This window comes from Pyrus communis, chromosome 12 (assembly GCF_041283825.1).
Source record: "Pyrus communis isolate YQ-2024b chromosome 12, ASM4128382v1, whole genome shotgun sequence".
Taxonomy (NCBI): Eukaryota; Viridiplantae; Streptophyta; class Magnoliopsida; order Rosales; family Rosaceae; genus Pyrus; species Pyrus communis.
Window position 1 is genome coordinate 7,029,099 of NC_142576.1, and position 16,064 is coordinate 7,045,162.

General features: G+C 39.3%; 1 protein-coding gene and 1 pseudogene across 2 annotated transcripts; one reads left to right on the top strand and one right to left on the bottom strand.

Annotated features, from left to right (window-relative positions):
- LOC137745803 (protein OCTOPUS pseudogene) lies at positions 1–2,491 on the top strand (annotated as a pseudogene). Its single transcript, XR_015953787.1, has one exon. The product of XR_015953787.1 is annotated as a protein OCTOPUS pseudogene (transcript).
- Positions 2,492–10,396: 7,905 nt separating this feature from the next.
- LOC148692259 (uncharacterized) lies at positions 10,397–14,690 on the bottom strand. The gene is made up of 3 exons (XM_088681052.1): positions 14,560–14,690; positions 12,415–12,707; positions 10,397–11,735 (listed from the first exon to the last, which is right to left on the bottom strand). Exons 2-3 carry the CDS (start codon positions 12,670–12,672, stop codon positions 10,563–10,565), a joined length of 1,431 nt encoding a protein of 476 aa, XP_088537178.1. The 5' UTR covers positions 12,673–12,707; positions 14,560–14,690; the 3' UTR covers positions 10,397–10,562.
- Between the last annotated feature and the right edge of the window lie 1,374 nt (positions 14,691–16,064).

Consider the following 16,064-nt stretch of genomic DNA (forward strand, 5'->3'; position numbering starts at 1 on the left):
TTCAATTCATTTCATTTATTTTCCCTTTTGTGCTTCTCACTCCCCATTCTCTCTCTCTCTCCCTCTCTCTCTCCCCCCTCACTGTCCGTTGGAGCCAATCAGAAACAGTCACACTGTTCTCCTTCTTCTCTGCTTCACTCTCATAACATGAGCAGCAGCAGCAGAGTGGCCAACAACATAGAGCACCGCCACCGGTTATGAATCCCAGCGCAGAAGCAGTTGCACCGCCGCCGCCACCGCTTCAACCGTCGCAGCTGCCTCAGGCCCACCGACTTTCCACCTCCTGCGATCGCCACCCGGAAGAGCATTTCACGGGCTTCTGCCCCTCATGCCTCTGCGAACGCCTTGCCGTGTTGGAGCCTTCAACAAACTCTTCTTCCTCTTCCACTTCTCGAAAACCCCCTACTTCCTCCAACGCCGCCGCCGCTCTTAGGGCCATTTTCAAGCCCCCCATTGGCGGTGGTGGGGCCTCCTCTTCCAATAAAAACCGACCCACCTCATTTTTCCCGGAGCTCCGACGAACCAAGTCTTTCTCTGCCTCTAAAAACGAGGGCTTCTCCGGCGTGTTTGAGCCGCAGAGGAAGTCTTGCGACGTTAGGGTTCGGAACACTCTCTGGACGCTCTTTCACCAGGACGACGGACGGAATCCTAACAAGAAGGAGGCACCGCCTACTGACGCTGAGGTTGAGACCCGAAATTTGGGTGGGTCTTCTTCCAGCTTTCGAGGTCCAGTCTTCGAGTCCAAGGAGGAAGACGAAGACGAAGAGGACGAAAATCAGTGCAGCGGCGGCGAAGACTTTGGAATTGAAATTTGCGAGGAAACAATTGTCGCCAATGTGACAGAAGACAAAGTTCCAGAAATCGTAGAGGAGGAGAAAGAAGAATTTCAACCACCGCAACCAGTCACGGAACAATTCGAAGAAGAGGACTTGAAGCCCATGAAAGATCATATAGATCTTGATTCACAGACGAAGAAGCGAGACCTGAAGGAGATTGCGGGCAGCTTCTGGTCAGCAGCTTCAGTTTTCAGCAAAAAATTACAGAAATGGAGGCAGAAGCAGAAGCTGAAGAAGCGGCGGAACGGCTGCGGATCGGCCACATTGCTGGTGGAGAAGCCAATCGGGAGACAGTTCAGAGAAACCCAGTCGGAGATCGCCGATTACGGCTTCGGCCGGCGTTCCTGCGACACGGATCCGAGGTTTTCGCTCGACGCGGGTCGGATGTCGTTCGACGACCCGAGGTACTCCTTTGACGAGCCTCGGGCCTCGTGGGACGGGTACCTCATCGGAAGGACGTTTCCGAGAATGCCCACGATGCTGTCGGTGGTGGAGGACGCTCCGGTGGTCCACGTGGCGAGATGCGACGCTCAAATTCCGGTTGAGGAGCCGCCCATGAATTCCATTGAGGAGGAGACGGTTCCGGGCGGGTCGGCCCAGACCCGGGACTATTATTTGGACTCGTCGTCTCGCCGGAGGAAGAGCCTTGACCGGTCCAACTCCATTAGGAAGACTGCGGAGGCGGTGGTGGCGGATATTGATGAGATGAAGTCGGTTTCGAATGCCAATGGCAATGCCAAGGTGTCGCCCACAACTGTTCCGGATAACAGAGATTTGAGGGAATTTTACAACTCGAATTCTTTGAGGGATGACTGCTCGGAGACCTTTGAAACGGGGTCGTTTCGGGGCGGCGGCGATTCGGCATCGGTGGTGGGAAATGGGGAGAGGAATAAAGGGTGTAAAAAGTCTAGGAGGTGGAGCAAGGCGTGGAATATATGGAGTTTTATACACAGGAGGGGTGGGAACAAAGAGGAGGATGACGATAGGTATAGCAGTGTTAGAGCTAATGGGGTGGAGCGGTCTTTTTCGGAGTCGTGGCCGGAGCTCAGAGGCGGCGGTGGTGGCGAGAGGAATGGGGAAGCCAAGGGCTTTAATCCAAAGCTTATGAGGAGTAATAGTAGTGCTAGTTGGAGGAATGGTTCTCATGGGTATGGCGGTTTTGGTGGCGGTGCACTCGGGAGCATGAGGAAGAGCAATGGCAGCGTTCCTGTGGTCGAGGCAAACGGGTTTGGAAATGGGAACGGCGGAAGGAAGAAGAAAGACGACCAGGTTGTGCTGGAACGGAACCGGAGCGCGAGGTATTCCCCGAACCATATTGACAACGGATTGCTGAGGTTTTATTTGACGCCGATGAGGAGCAGCTGGAGGAGCGGCGGAGTCGGGAAAAGCAGGTCCAGCCATGCTCATTCGATTGCCAGAAGCGTACTGAGATTGTACTGAAAGATGAATGAATGAAATGAGGTGTTGTTTCTTGTGTAAGGGTTTAAAGTTCATGTTGTTCATTTGCTGCATTTCTTGTGTAAAACCACACATTGCCTAATGCATTCTTGTTGGTTGGTGGGATAAAAAAATGAAATTTTCCTTCTTTTTTTCATGTGATTAGTGATTTACTTGCTTCAATTACTGAAATAACAACAATTACGGTGTTTTTCTTTCGTCTCTAATCATAGTTAATTAGTGTCGATTCATTTCTCCATCCCCTTGCGTGCGCAATTTGTAAATTTCGGATATAATGTAATCGGAGATATCACGTGACGTGAGAAGGGATGTATCTGCGGAGATAGACGACAATCTCCGAAAGAGAAGGGATGTGCCTACCTGCCTTAGGATCCAATATTTGTTCCCTTTGCTTCTTGTCTTCAGCATAAATGGCTCATCGGGGAAGATCGAGCCTTTGAGTCCTGAGGAGTTTGCAGAATCTGTTTCCCTGAGTTCTTCGGCATCTTATACATTATACAAAAAACAGTAACAATGTCAGCGGAGGGCCTCATTCTCCTAGTTTTGCTATTTGTCTCATTAAAACTCGATTTTCTTATGCTGTGGCCCATACATTAGTAGACTCCGTCCCCGTTGAGTGGGAAATCACTTACATACAGTGGCGTTTTGGGCCAATACTACAATGTCAAGTGTTTTAATCTTTCCTTGTAACATTCTATTATTTGTCTGCCACCATGGCGTCTCAAGGTACAGATAAGTTTTTCTCCCATTGTTAGATGCAATGCGGAAAACCATCATTGTGAAATGGAGGACCTAACAAATACGCAGCTATTGTATCTCAAACCACTGGCCCGTGAGAAAGTTTTAAACACATTGTAGAGTATCGTTAGTTTGAGAGACCGGCACAATAGCGTTTCAGACGTAAGTAAGTCTTTTCGAAATGGAGAAAGAGTCTCATTTGACCCCAATCTGAAAGAGATAGAGAGCTCAACGTTGCTATTTTGTGTTGACTCTGGTCCCCTTCACTGCTGAGATGTTTGGTTCGCTCTTGATTCGTCTCGTTATCTGTAATGGCAGAGCTTTGCCTTCCGCATGCATTTTTCTCACACCAGAATCCTTGCTGCTGCTAATCTTTCTTTAATCTTGCACTAATCTCACTCTACGCGTTAATTCAAATTTGTTTCCACTTGGATGATGAGATATATCAAAATTTAGTGAGTTAATTACATAAAATTACCTAAAAAGAAAACAAGACTCTGTGAATGCAGTTGCAGAAAAATGTCCAAAACTCAGCAGCTTCATATGGTCGAATCCATAAAAATTGCGAAAAATAGTATGACATACGTTTATGGTATTTACACAAGGGCGGGGCGAGACTTGCTACTCTCACCACAAGTTCTAGAGTATATCTTCAATCTTAAGTCAAAAGAGACTTACATATGACGCTTAACTATCAACTGTTACCAATATAGATTTACGTAAGAATTTACAAATCGTGCATTAACAACAACTGCTACCAACAGCAAGAGTTAACCATAAGCACACTCTTACCAACTAAACCAACCCTTATTAGCTTTACGTAATTATTTTCTTTTAATGCAGAGAATGGAATATGAAATGATTGGTCGGCTGCCACTAATTGACTTATTGTGTTTCGACCGAGTTTATTTTATTTTACAATTACAATTAGTTGGGTGGCAGTGGCACATGTTGCTTGTTCATTTCGAAAAAGAGGCAGATTGTCACCTTTCTGTTTGGATGCCCTTCCTACTTCTTCTTATTTGTACAGTTATGATTAAATCACGTCAACATAGGACAAAATAAGAAATGATGAGAATGACTTCCAAATAGGAGGGCAGACAATCTGCCTCCTTCCAAAAATGCAATAACAAAAACAATTGTCTAAATTGCTGAAATTATCATGTGGTGTGATTTATATATTTAATCTTGCTCATGAAGATAATAAAATCTTAAAATATACATATAGTTAAGCTCCTTGCCAATCACAATCCAATCCAATCCAAAGCCACTTCAATTCGACAAATCGAACCGTTTTTCACCATTGCATGCAGTAAAATTTGATAGAACTAAGAAAGAAATGTTTGGTTTGAACTGAGACCAGTAACAAACTTAGTTATAAACGTAAAATTTGACATATGACTCACACCACATCGATGATTTGTGCAATACTGCAAATAGCCAAAACAATTTAGATCAAGATTAATTAAAAATCAAGAAGAATTAAAATGACCTTCTCTATGGCGTGTATCATGTGGATATATGAACAAAGTAGGAATATTTCAGGCAATATTGACCAGAGTATAAAGTGAAAAGTGAGGTTGTGAAAAAACCAAGCAAAAGTGTGAAGTCAAGAAAACACAAAAGCCTATAAATTCGTTGTCCATTATAACACTGTGAGTAAAAGGCAAAGGAAATGAAACTTTGACCACAAAACGCAACACATGTAAAGGCATGTTAGATCATTTGATCGACCCAAATCCCCATTGCCAAAAACATGAACCAATCTTAGCAATTTTGTCTCTCAAAGTTGAGATTCTTACTCATTTCTTTTCCCAATGGGGCCCTCCCACCATGTTGAAGGAATCAAACCAATCAAAAGTTCTCAGTTGCACCCAGTTAGGCGTTCTCAAGTTAACTAGATCAGTTTGCTCTTCTTATATTTAAAGTTCGAATCCGTCTCCTCGTAATGTATGTTAAATTTCAGCATTGCTCGAACTAGTGTGCTTCCTCTTGTAACCAAAGTTCAATCCTCCATATCTGCAATTTAGGTTAGATTAGAATATTGGTCAAACTAATATGCTCCATATTGAAAGTGAATCTCACATCGAGAAAATGAGGAACTTTAGATGTGCTTATAAGTAGTTGAACTACTTCCTGTATTATCAATTGATTTTACGGTAAAACCTCAACTTGTTTCATGATATTAGAGCAAATTATCTCATAAGTGAAGCCCAACAGCAACATGTGTTCCATGCCATCCTATATGTGTTGTTCACATGTTAGACTTGAAAATTCACCACAGTGAGCTGGTGTGTTGAGAGTAAATCCCACATCAGGAAATAAAGAACCTTGTATGTGCTTATAAGTAATTGAGCTACTCCTCATATTGTCAGTTGATTTTATGGTAAAACCTCAACTTCTTCACTCATTTGCATCCAAATTTAGATCCTCATCATTTTTTGTCCAAATTAAATTAGAATATCGTTGGAAACAAGTCGTGATATTATTCTTTCACCTCTTTTTGGGGTGTGTAAAAGGTTTCCATGATCCACAATTTGCCTCAGGAGTCAAAAAGTGGCCATGAAAACATCCCAACATGCTTCTTCTCGGAGGAGATAAAGGAGGGAAGGAAAGAAAAAGAGAGGAGGAGGCTCATAATCCAATGGCCTCAATGGGGAAGGGAGGTGGATAATGATTTGTTTAAGGTAATGGTTGGACTTTTTTGTCAACGGTTGTAGGCTACTAATGTCTTACGTCTGTCTGCAACTCAGCCTCGGGGTTTGTTTGTGATTTACTTGCCTTTATTATTTTACTCATCAGATTTTGTTTGGCAATATTTGTCTAAAATCACACACTCTGGGGTTCATGCAATCTTTGTTAATGACTGTTTCTTGTTTCTTCTGTATAAAATTTTTGAAAAGGCTCTTAAAAGTGAAATTCTTCATAAATTTTTTATCATATTATTTTTTATATAATGTTTTATAATGTTGATACGTAAATTAACGTTAATCCGTGAGGTGTCAGAAGGTTAATGAAAAATTTCACTTTAAGAGAATCTACTTAGTATTTCTGCTCTTCTATAACAATGATTGACATGTTTAGTAATTCATAATTGGAATGAACAATACTTGTTTGAGGAGTAGAGATTCCTCAAATTTGTTTACTAAACTATCTGCAATCAAAGTGAGAGTGAAGATTTCAAATAAACTGTTTATTAATTCTCTTGATTGGAATTGAAACCAATTTGATTGTATATACTCATAATATCTAGTTTATCCATATAATTGATCATAACAAATGTAGAAAATTAATTAAAAGACCATCACAAACTTTTTTTTTATTCAAAATTGTTTAGACAACTTTCTTTATCATTGAGGGCGCCTTTTTATATTAAGGATACTTTGTTTATTAATAAGAACATTTGGTTTTTAATTCAAAACCCTCATAGGACCATCTCTAATGGTTGGGCTAAAAGCCAAATATTTTAGCCCGGAAAATTTAGCTTTTAGCCCAGAAACAACTTTTCTACTCCAACCGTTCTGGCCTAAAATTTTAGCCTGGGATTATTAAAGAGTGAACTTAGGCTATTTTTTTTCTTCTTAAATTAATTTTTTTTAAAAATAATAAATATGTAGACTGTCGTAAATTAATTTTATGAACATTTGAATCTAAAAAAATTTAAATTTCGATAAATATTGAAAAATCACTAAATTTCCCATAAAGCAAGCCGTCAACTTTTACCAATCTTTCAACCCTGGGCTAACTTTCAATTCACCAACCTTTCAACACCAAATTTTCAATTCACCAACCGTTCAACACCAAACTTTCAACTTTCACCAACCATTCAACACCAAACTTTCAGAAATCATCCTCTATATAAACATATGTCCAATATTTGTTGATCACACAACCTTTCAACCTTCAATCATCCTCTATATTCACCAATATTTCAACTTTCAAAGAGTTTTTGTTTCCTAAAAATCCTCAATATCTCATCAATGGGTGATAGAAGAAGGCGTAGTATGGCAATGCAGATGGCACAATACCAAGCAAGGATGGAGATTGAGGATGCAAAATTATTCAACGCCGAAGTTGAACTTATCAACTCGTTTATGCAATCTGAGCACCATGGCGAATCTAGCCATTGTGGTTCTGTCACGGGGCGTTCATATGTGCAGCGTGATAGAGAAGAGTGTTATGATCGAATGATGAAAGATTATTTCATCGAGCGTACGAGATTTCCTGCTCATGATTTTTGGAGGCGGTTTCAGATGAGGAGAGAGCTTTTTGAACAAATACATATGTATTTATAGAGTTTTTGGGTGAATTTTGAGTTAAATAATTTTTTTTAAATTATTTTAACTGTTAGATTTAAATTTGGGCCGTTAGATCTTTTTTTTTACAGTTAGATTTGATTATATTTGATCTTAGCCGTTGGATTCAGTGTATTTTAAAATAACATATTTTAAAAAATCAAATTTGAATATGGACCGTTGGATCAACCAACGGTCCTTGAAAAGCAACCGTTGGAGGTGGTCTGGGTGGCCGACAACCCGCTGACAACGGGGCCCACCCTGTCGAGAACGGACTGCATGCTCTCCGCGTGGGGCGCGTTGGCGAGTGCACGGGCCGAGACTGGCCCAAAGGCTAGCGAGTCCAGTCGCGCGCGAGGGGGGGGGTGAATTCTAGGGGGTATTTGGCCCAACTTTAACATTTGACATTTAGCCCAATGTTTTAGCATGGGTTGGAGATGGTTTGGGGGGGAAATTTTGGGGGTAATTTAACATTTAGCCCACCATTAGAGGTGGTCTGAAGCGCAACTCTTTTCTCTTTTTTTTTTTCTTCCTTATAATACAAAAGACGTCCTAATAATAAAAAAACATTGATTAAGTATTTTTCAATTAAAATTTTTTTTGCAAGAGACTTTTTATTAGTACTCCCTGACAAATATTGTTCTTTCTTTTTTGTATAAGCGATATTTGCACTAAATTTTTCTAAATTATAGGGTTTAAACTTGTGTAGTTGAGGGAGTACACTGCTTTAGCCAATTTTGCTTAACCTATATTTGAAATATTGTTGACCCTAAAAACTACCAAGCCTATGTGGCGCGCAGGTCGAGTAATCAATAAGCTAACTACGTCTTTCGGTTGTGTGCGGGGCGTGCCACCTGATCGGCCGAGCTCGGCCAAGGAGTAAAATGTGTTGATGTCGAATTGGGCGCGCTATTAACTTATTGATCTTGCGACTGTGGCCGAGGAAGGAACACGTCTCGACCTTCATGTTCTAGAGCCTGAAGACAAGGCTGTTAGTTCTGCGAAGTTCAATATCAAATTTGGCTTTCAATGTGCCGAATGTAGTAACTTGTAACACCTCACTTCGCCGAGAAGGCTCATGAGATGACCTCTGCCAATAAGGATTCGAAAATCCTTGTCGACCGAGACTTGGATAGATAACCAGTCAGCCTCGATGCAGTGCTGTTTATCCAAACTGAAGGTGCTCAACGGTCGGCTAATTCTACGGCAATAGTGTTGTTTATCCAAACTGAAGATACCATCGGTTGCCTTCACAGTGCTGTTTATCCAAACTGAAGATGTGTTGGTGGAAAAAGAAAATAAAAATCTCAAGGTTGTTGTGAGGTTTCGCGTAGAACGAGAATTTGTGCAAGACAGTTTGTGTGTTGAATTAGAGGGGGTTTAGAATGATGCACCCTTTTTCTTATTTATAGCAGCCAATCTTGTCATGGCCGAACCAGAACTATACTCGGATTAGGATTCTTTATCCTAATCTAACCAAGTCTCGCCCAATCTTACCTCCATTAGGACTTTGAACCACACTCTTTATCCGGCCACATTCACTTATCAAATCTAAGCATCCTCATTCCATTGAGACTCCTTATTATACTAGGACTCGACTCATTCACTCTTACCTAGATCAATCCTTCTTGCAATAGGACTCGGCCAACCTGACTGGGCAGCTTATGACCATTGGACGGCCCATAATATTTTTTGGAAGAGCTTTGGACCGAACATAAACGTAAGCTCGGCCCAATAATATTATTTTGGGCCCAAACAAATATACTCTTAGATTCGATTCCAACTGACTCCCAACCGAAAAGTTCCAAAATATGATGTCCAATTCAAATCCGAAAGTTTGAAACCTAAAAAAGAATAGGATGAGAATTGGAATGTATTTTATGTTGTCAGGTTTTTTAATTTTCTATGGCAATCACTCGAGTGCTTGGACTTGTGACTACTTTAGTGATTAGAGAAAATAGAATTTTTGTTCGGAAGTTGGAATCTTGCACTGACATTGAAATCTTGCATTGGCATTGATGTTGGAATCTTGCACTGACACTGGCAGTAGAATCTTGCACTTACATTCGATGGCATTTCATATGAGAATTGGCATCAGAAGTTAGCATAACGAAGCTTGCATCCACATATGTCTGTTGGCAAATTCCTATTGTATACCGCCATGAGTTTTGACGGGAGTGTTGGAAAATTAATTGGTAATTTTATTGTTTGGATTTAGGCCTAGCAATCTAAATCAGCGTTTCTTAAGTTTTGCATTTTATAAACATGGTTTGTAGTTTAGTATGAGAATTATGTTAATCACAATATAGTCTCTTCGAATTATATAGCCGTCTCGGCATTCTCTTCTATTTAGTTGATTGAGTAATCTATACGTTTTGTAAACCGTTTGTCCGTTCGTCTATTATTTGTACTCTGATTTTTAACTTGAGTACTCGAAATTCGATCCAAAACTTACCTAACTCTATTACATGCACTCATTTATAAGGATCTAATTCAAGGACAGGATCCCAAATACACCTTCCTATAAGGGCTTGCAAACAAAAGTTGGCACTTTTCTAGGAATCCAAATATACCTCCCTATAAGGAGTCCAATTCCTAAAAATTCAGGAGTATAATCCTGATTTGGGTGAGCTCTAATTGTATGTTTGATTGATTCCTAAAGTGTTAGTAAACACTTGGAACACTTACCTCAAGCAGTTCCTTCTTTTTTTGTTCCCTATCCACGTTGTTGCCATCACTATTTTGAACTAGTACTTCACTTCCGAATGCTCAATTGGCAACATCTGGATCTTGTTCTTGTATCCTTCTGCCTTTCTCTCTTATTTCGCTTATCACGCCCCGGAGACCTCCGAGATGACGTTGAGGTCACATCTTCTTCAAAATAATTAACATTTGGAATCGGAAAACTTGACTGCTACCCTACGTTCCATGACGAAAGAATGCTAGAATGAATCCAAAGCCTAATCTCTATAGGCTCTCTCTGGATTTGGAATAAAAACCAAGAAGATATGAGACAACTAAATACAAAAAGATTACAGCAAACAAGTTCATAAGAAAGCAAAACAGAGGTAACCGAGTATCAAAACTGCTTTCAATTTTGGTGTAAGGTTTTATGAACCCAAAATAGCTCTGATCAGTCTTCAAAATTGCCCTGGAGCTAAACCTAAAGGGACAAAGCATACAACAGAGCCAACATCAAGCTACCCCTACATTTACATCTTTACAGCTACCTCTGTTACTCTTCCGTCTCATCATCATCGCTGTCAATTTTATCGAGGGAGGATCTGGTCTGGAGGCTCATACGCCTAGGGATGTACACATTGTAGTAGTAATTCAAAATACTCTTCCGGGACTTGGAAGGGAAACGCTTATAGGCAATCTTCCAAAAACTTGCTTCATTTGATAGTGGCTTCACTTTCACAAGAGATTCAAAGGTCCGCTGTTCAGTTGACGTCCATGACTTTGAGACAAATTCTCCCATTTCGCCAAACTTCCAACTCCGGAAGGCAGGACCAAGTTCGAATTGCAAGAGTAGTCTTTCTTCATGAATGTGGTGTTTAACACAACCAACAGATCCTGGAGAAATGCAAGAACAAGAGTTGGATCTCCCTTTCCCAAGTGCTTTCACAGTGGTTCCGGCACTTTTTCCTTTAATGGGCCACGTTCGCGTGCCCAACCACTTTGACGCTGCTGAATCACCATCACCACCATAAGGAGTTTTACTGTTTATTGGACCTGTCCATACTGGGACGTCCGCCTGAAAACAAGGACCAATCGGAACAACAGACCTCGGAAGACTACCATCTGTAAATAGTAATCTCACTGCTTCTCTAAGTTTCAGATTTTGCTCTATTGATCTGGATGAATCTGAGTGGTGAGATGAACCGTTGATATCTCTCACAGGAATAGACCTTGGAAGATAATCATCACTAAAAATCATAAACCTCAATGCGCGTTCAAATTCTGTACTCTTCTCGTCTAAACTCGGAGAGTCTGAGCTGTCAGCTGTATCATTAACATTCTCAATAGTTTCATCGCATAAGTTCATGTTTTCCAGATTAAATTTGTTCAAACCATTGTTTGATTCATCTGTATCAAATATAGGAGAGGCGGAATTATCCTTACAAGATGGACCAGAATTTTCCAAGTCCCTAATGGTCAAATTTGTAGAATATGGCTTCCCTTGATATTCATTTTCAAATGTCAACAAACTTCCAGAACCGTGCGAGTTAGAGACAAGCCGAGGTTTGGAAATTTCATGGTTGGCATTTGTATTGGTTAAGCATGACGAGACAGAATGCCCTGTACTCATTCTTTTAACACTACGGACATCAGATTTTCCTGTATCCAATCGAGAAACTTCGGCGAACTTACTACCTTTTAGGAACTGATCAAGTTTTCGCTTTTTCTGTACAAAAAGGAAGGGAAAGGTAGTTTTCATAAGATTGGGGCTGAAGAATGAAGTTCATGGCAAGAGATAACTTCTGAACTGGCAATTGCCTTAAAACACAAAGAAAGCAACTCAAATCTAGAGAAATTATCACCAATTGTAAGCAAGGGTCAAATGTTTTGGAATTTGGAAACCGAAACGTTTCACTTGAGTAATGTTATGTCATTAAGTAGAAGAAACAAAATTATGTCAAGAAATAAGCTAGCTCAGTAGCCCTCTATTTCCAGTAATGATCGTGGAAGAGCTTATCAAGAATATGATGTTATTTCGGATAAGTCCTCAAACAACGAAACACGATGATGAGTCAATTATGAGTTGGATGAGGGGTCAATTCTAAGTTAGATCTTTGAAGAAATGGTCCTAAGGTATGCTTGACATGCAGGATAAATAAGGCTTGGGATCGAACAAAAATATACGATATGTTAGCATAAAACTAGTAGATAACAGGTATGTAACAGGATATCTAGTCTTCTCACTAGTGCAATGTGCATTTGTTAGGATGTGAGCTGAGTTTTGTTCGTTATCCCTACGTACTAATATGGTAAATGGTTCGGTCAAATTGACAAATACACATTTATCACTCAGAAAACAATGGAATGAGATTTAAAAGAAAAAAACAATGTTGTATTGGACGTACCCGAGGAGATTCGGCATTACCAAGAAGCAAGAATTTCCGCACTTTAAGACTCTGATTCCATAGTTGTCGAGATGAACCAGGAGATGCATTACGGTCACAAGGGTCCAATGCAAGTCCTTTCAACCACACCAACATGTCAGAATCAGCATAGAGGCCAAAAGGTGATTTCCATTTTTGCAGCTGGTCCCCCATTGGAAAATAAGCTTTCTTAGCAGTCTCTTGATTGCCATGACCACTACGACTTCCGGATGGCGCCATTTTAACAATGTTATCCTTCAAATCCTAATCAAACCCTGTAGAAAATTTTCTCACCTTTATCAGGTGCCACCTTCTGCCTTATACTCAATGTAGCAATAGAAAGTAAACAAATTCATACAAATTTTCACACCTAGAGTCCATTACTCCATTTTGTACAAGGAATGTAAAAACGTCGAATTTAACACTAAACCTTGGCTCTCTACAATCCTGGGACCCCCACACAGTGGAATGACTAGATTAAGAACTCAAAAAGAAGTCAAAGAAAACTCGAAAAACTCAAGTGCACTACCCTGATCTAACTTCCTTAACTCCTCCTTAAACCTGGGTTGAAGCCTACCCATTCATCCAGGAGGGAAGACTTCCATCCAAAAGAACAAGAGACAACACATTTCTTCCAGAAGCACAAGAGAGAACAGTGACCGCTGTTAGACTACCACTGGACACCAAAAGCTTAAGTTGTTTGAGGATGAACCAACAATGCATATCAAGATAACGCGCACATGTGCTCACTCAAGCATCACACCTAGTTATAATGAACCTAATCCTATAGCAGTTAGCAAAAACATGCGTAGCAAGAAATTCGACAAAGTCAGCTCCCAACTCATGGGATCTAATCCTATTGGGAAACTATATGTGTAAAAGATAAACCTTTTAGACCTATGGCCAATCTTAGCACTGCAGCTATCGGTTACATACTCAGCATTCATGTTCTTAATGTTTGAGACCCCTTGTCCGAGCACAAAACTCGTGTCTAACGGGTTTTATTTCGCCAAACAGAACTCAAGAATTCTTAACCCATCCTCTTCAATATGGTTTTTAGAAACTAATGGCATCCAATATACCAGTGTTTTGAATGCTAAGAATAGAAATGTCATTATCACTGACACCAACAAAAAACTTCTACTCTAAGCATGAATTTAATAGCATTGTCTCCATCGTCATTTACTATAAAACTTGGAACAATATTTGGCTACTCAAAGAATAAGTAGGAGTTCCTACTCCAAATTGTTCGTTGCCAATTTATAAAACTTCGTGTTTATAATCATAACAGTTGATATTATAAATCACCCAATACTGATTGCCTCTGCAAAAAATAAATTAAAACTAATGTTGTTTAGTTATCGAACTATATAAAAACAAATTAACGGAATTGGTAAAAGCATTACGCACCATTTGCTAGAATAAATTGACTAAACGATCTTAGTTTTATTTCAGTTCTCATAGAGATGATCTTTACAGTATGATTCATAATATAAACGATTCTAATCATAAACACAAAACTTTTTTATTCAAACACTAAGAGTTTTGAGTAGGAGTTCCTACTCATCTTTTGGGTAGCCAAGTATTGTTCTAAAACTTAAAACAACATAAAAAATTCCTAAATTTTAATACAAAAACCAAACACATTGTAATTCCTTCCCAAGAAAAAGCAAAGAATGTGAAGTTGCCGGACATGCATAAAAAAAAGTTAACAGTACAATTGCAAACAGTAAATACGTCAGCACTAAAATGGAATTTCGATCGAGGTCAAGATCTTTCAGTTTGCCGGGAAACTTCAAAAAATGAACATTTCCCGGGAAATATCCCGACCTATTTCCCGGCGAACCAAACAGAACCTAAAGGAAACCATTTGCTGACGAGAGCAACTGCCAAAACCCTAAAATATATAACTTTGCGGTGGAATTTGCATCTTCGTCAAGTCCTATTCAAACAATACAGCATTACACTAAAAAATTAATGTTTGGGAAATTCTGCTAATGTGTTTAGTATATTTGGGTTCAGATGAAAAACAAGGTTTATGCATTCGCTTCAGGTGGCGACCGCCATTAATGGGTTGTGAGAAACTGTGCAGAAAAAAGGAAGAGCGAGTGTGGGGTAAAAATGTACCTTTGACAGGAACGGTGGGAAGGACGGTTTCGGACTCTGGAAACTTGTGGATTCTGGTTTGCACCTCTGGTCCCTGGAGAAACTGAAAATTGAAAAGAGAAACCTTTGAAGAAAGCAAGCAATGTTGTGTTGAATCTTGATGGCTAATTTTGCATTTAATATATCTATTGGGATGAAACAATAAAAATGTAAAATAATAATATTAATAAATCATAATACAGGAACTAGAGGAGGGAACTAATGAACCATAAATTTTTATATGTACTCGAAACATGATCTGTTATACTACGTGTTATAATATAAACGCATGACAAGATTGATGTGTTTCAAGTATATTGAAAAATCTATCTAATGATCATCGATAAAAGATTATGTAGTTAAACCAAGGTTTCAAAACACGTTAGGCGCTAGTCGAGCGGCGGACTGGGGTCTAGCCGTTCGGTGGGGGCCTAGGTGGACTAGGCGAATTTATGTAAACTTATTATACATTATATAAATACGTGCATGTTTGTACGTAGAAAATACATAAATTATAAAATAAAATGACATATAGATAACATAGTAGTAGAACATATTGAAAACATGGGGAAACATAATATAATGAGTGTTCATCCAGGTATTTAATTATCTTACAATTTATTTTAAAAAATGCAAAATGAAAGTAATCTATTTTCTGTCTCTATGAGAGTTACAACCTAAGTGGATGTCTAGACAGATCTAAGCGGGTGCTTAAGTAGCTCCAGACAGACGCCTAAGCAGCTATAGGTGTCATTTCTTAATTTTCAAAATCTGGAGATTATCGAGATGGTGGTCAGTCGCTAACGTATGGGCGGGGTCTAGCCTTCGACTTCGAGGGTTGCAGAAAAATTTCAAGCAAGGATTCAGATCCATGAACTGCTCGTTTACCATTTTTTCAAACTAATGAAAGGTAGTGTTTCCAAAAAAAATAAAATAAAATAAAAAGTTTACTAATGAACGGTAGTTGGGATTTTGAAAACCTATATTTTACCAGTTTCCTTCACAACTTGAGCTAACCAAGTACAATAACATATTTGCTCTAAGGGAGTGGGATATGAATCAAGCTACATAATGGACAGCCAAAAAAATTTAGTATCAAACCCTTCATCCACGAAAATTGAACTTAAAGTCTCTTGTTTACAAGAAAAGATGAATATCACTAGATCATAGTGCTAATTGGTGACGTAACCCAAGAACTTGGATTTTAATAAATTTCCCTATAGAAATTTGTTCCATCAGTAAACCGTAAGGTTGTGTTTGTCACGGACGATCAATTTGGTTGTTTGTCACAGATAATCAATTTGGTTAGGATAACTCACTATTTTGAAGCATATTGAATGAAAAAATAGAGGATAAATCCTACCTTTTTTTTTTATTTTTTTATTTTTTTTTAAGATTAAAAGTGATAACTTTCTTTCATGAGTATAATTTTGTAGCTTTGACTTGAACAAAATTGAAAGTTGTCATCAATTTTTTCCTTCAATACG

Bases quoted from the DNA above. Each gene is read 5' to 3' on its own strand.
- LOC148692259 (XM_088681052.1), bottom strand. From the start codon at position 12,672: ATGGCGCCATCCGGAAGTCGTAGTGGTCATGGCAATCAAGAGACTGCT. The intron at 11,736-12,414 runs GTACGTCCAATA...CTTTTTGTACAG, and splicing joins GTAATGCCGAATCTCCTCGG to AAAAAGCGAAAACTTGATCA.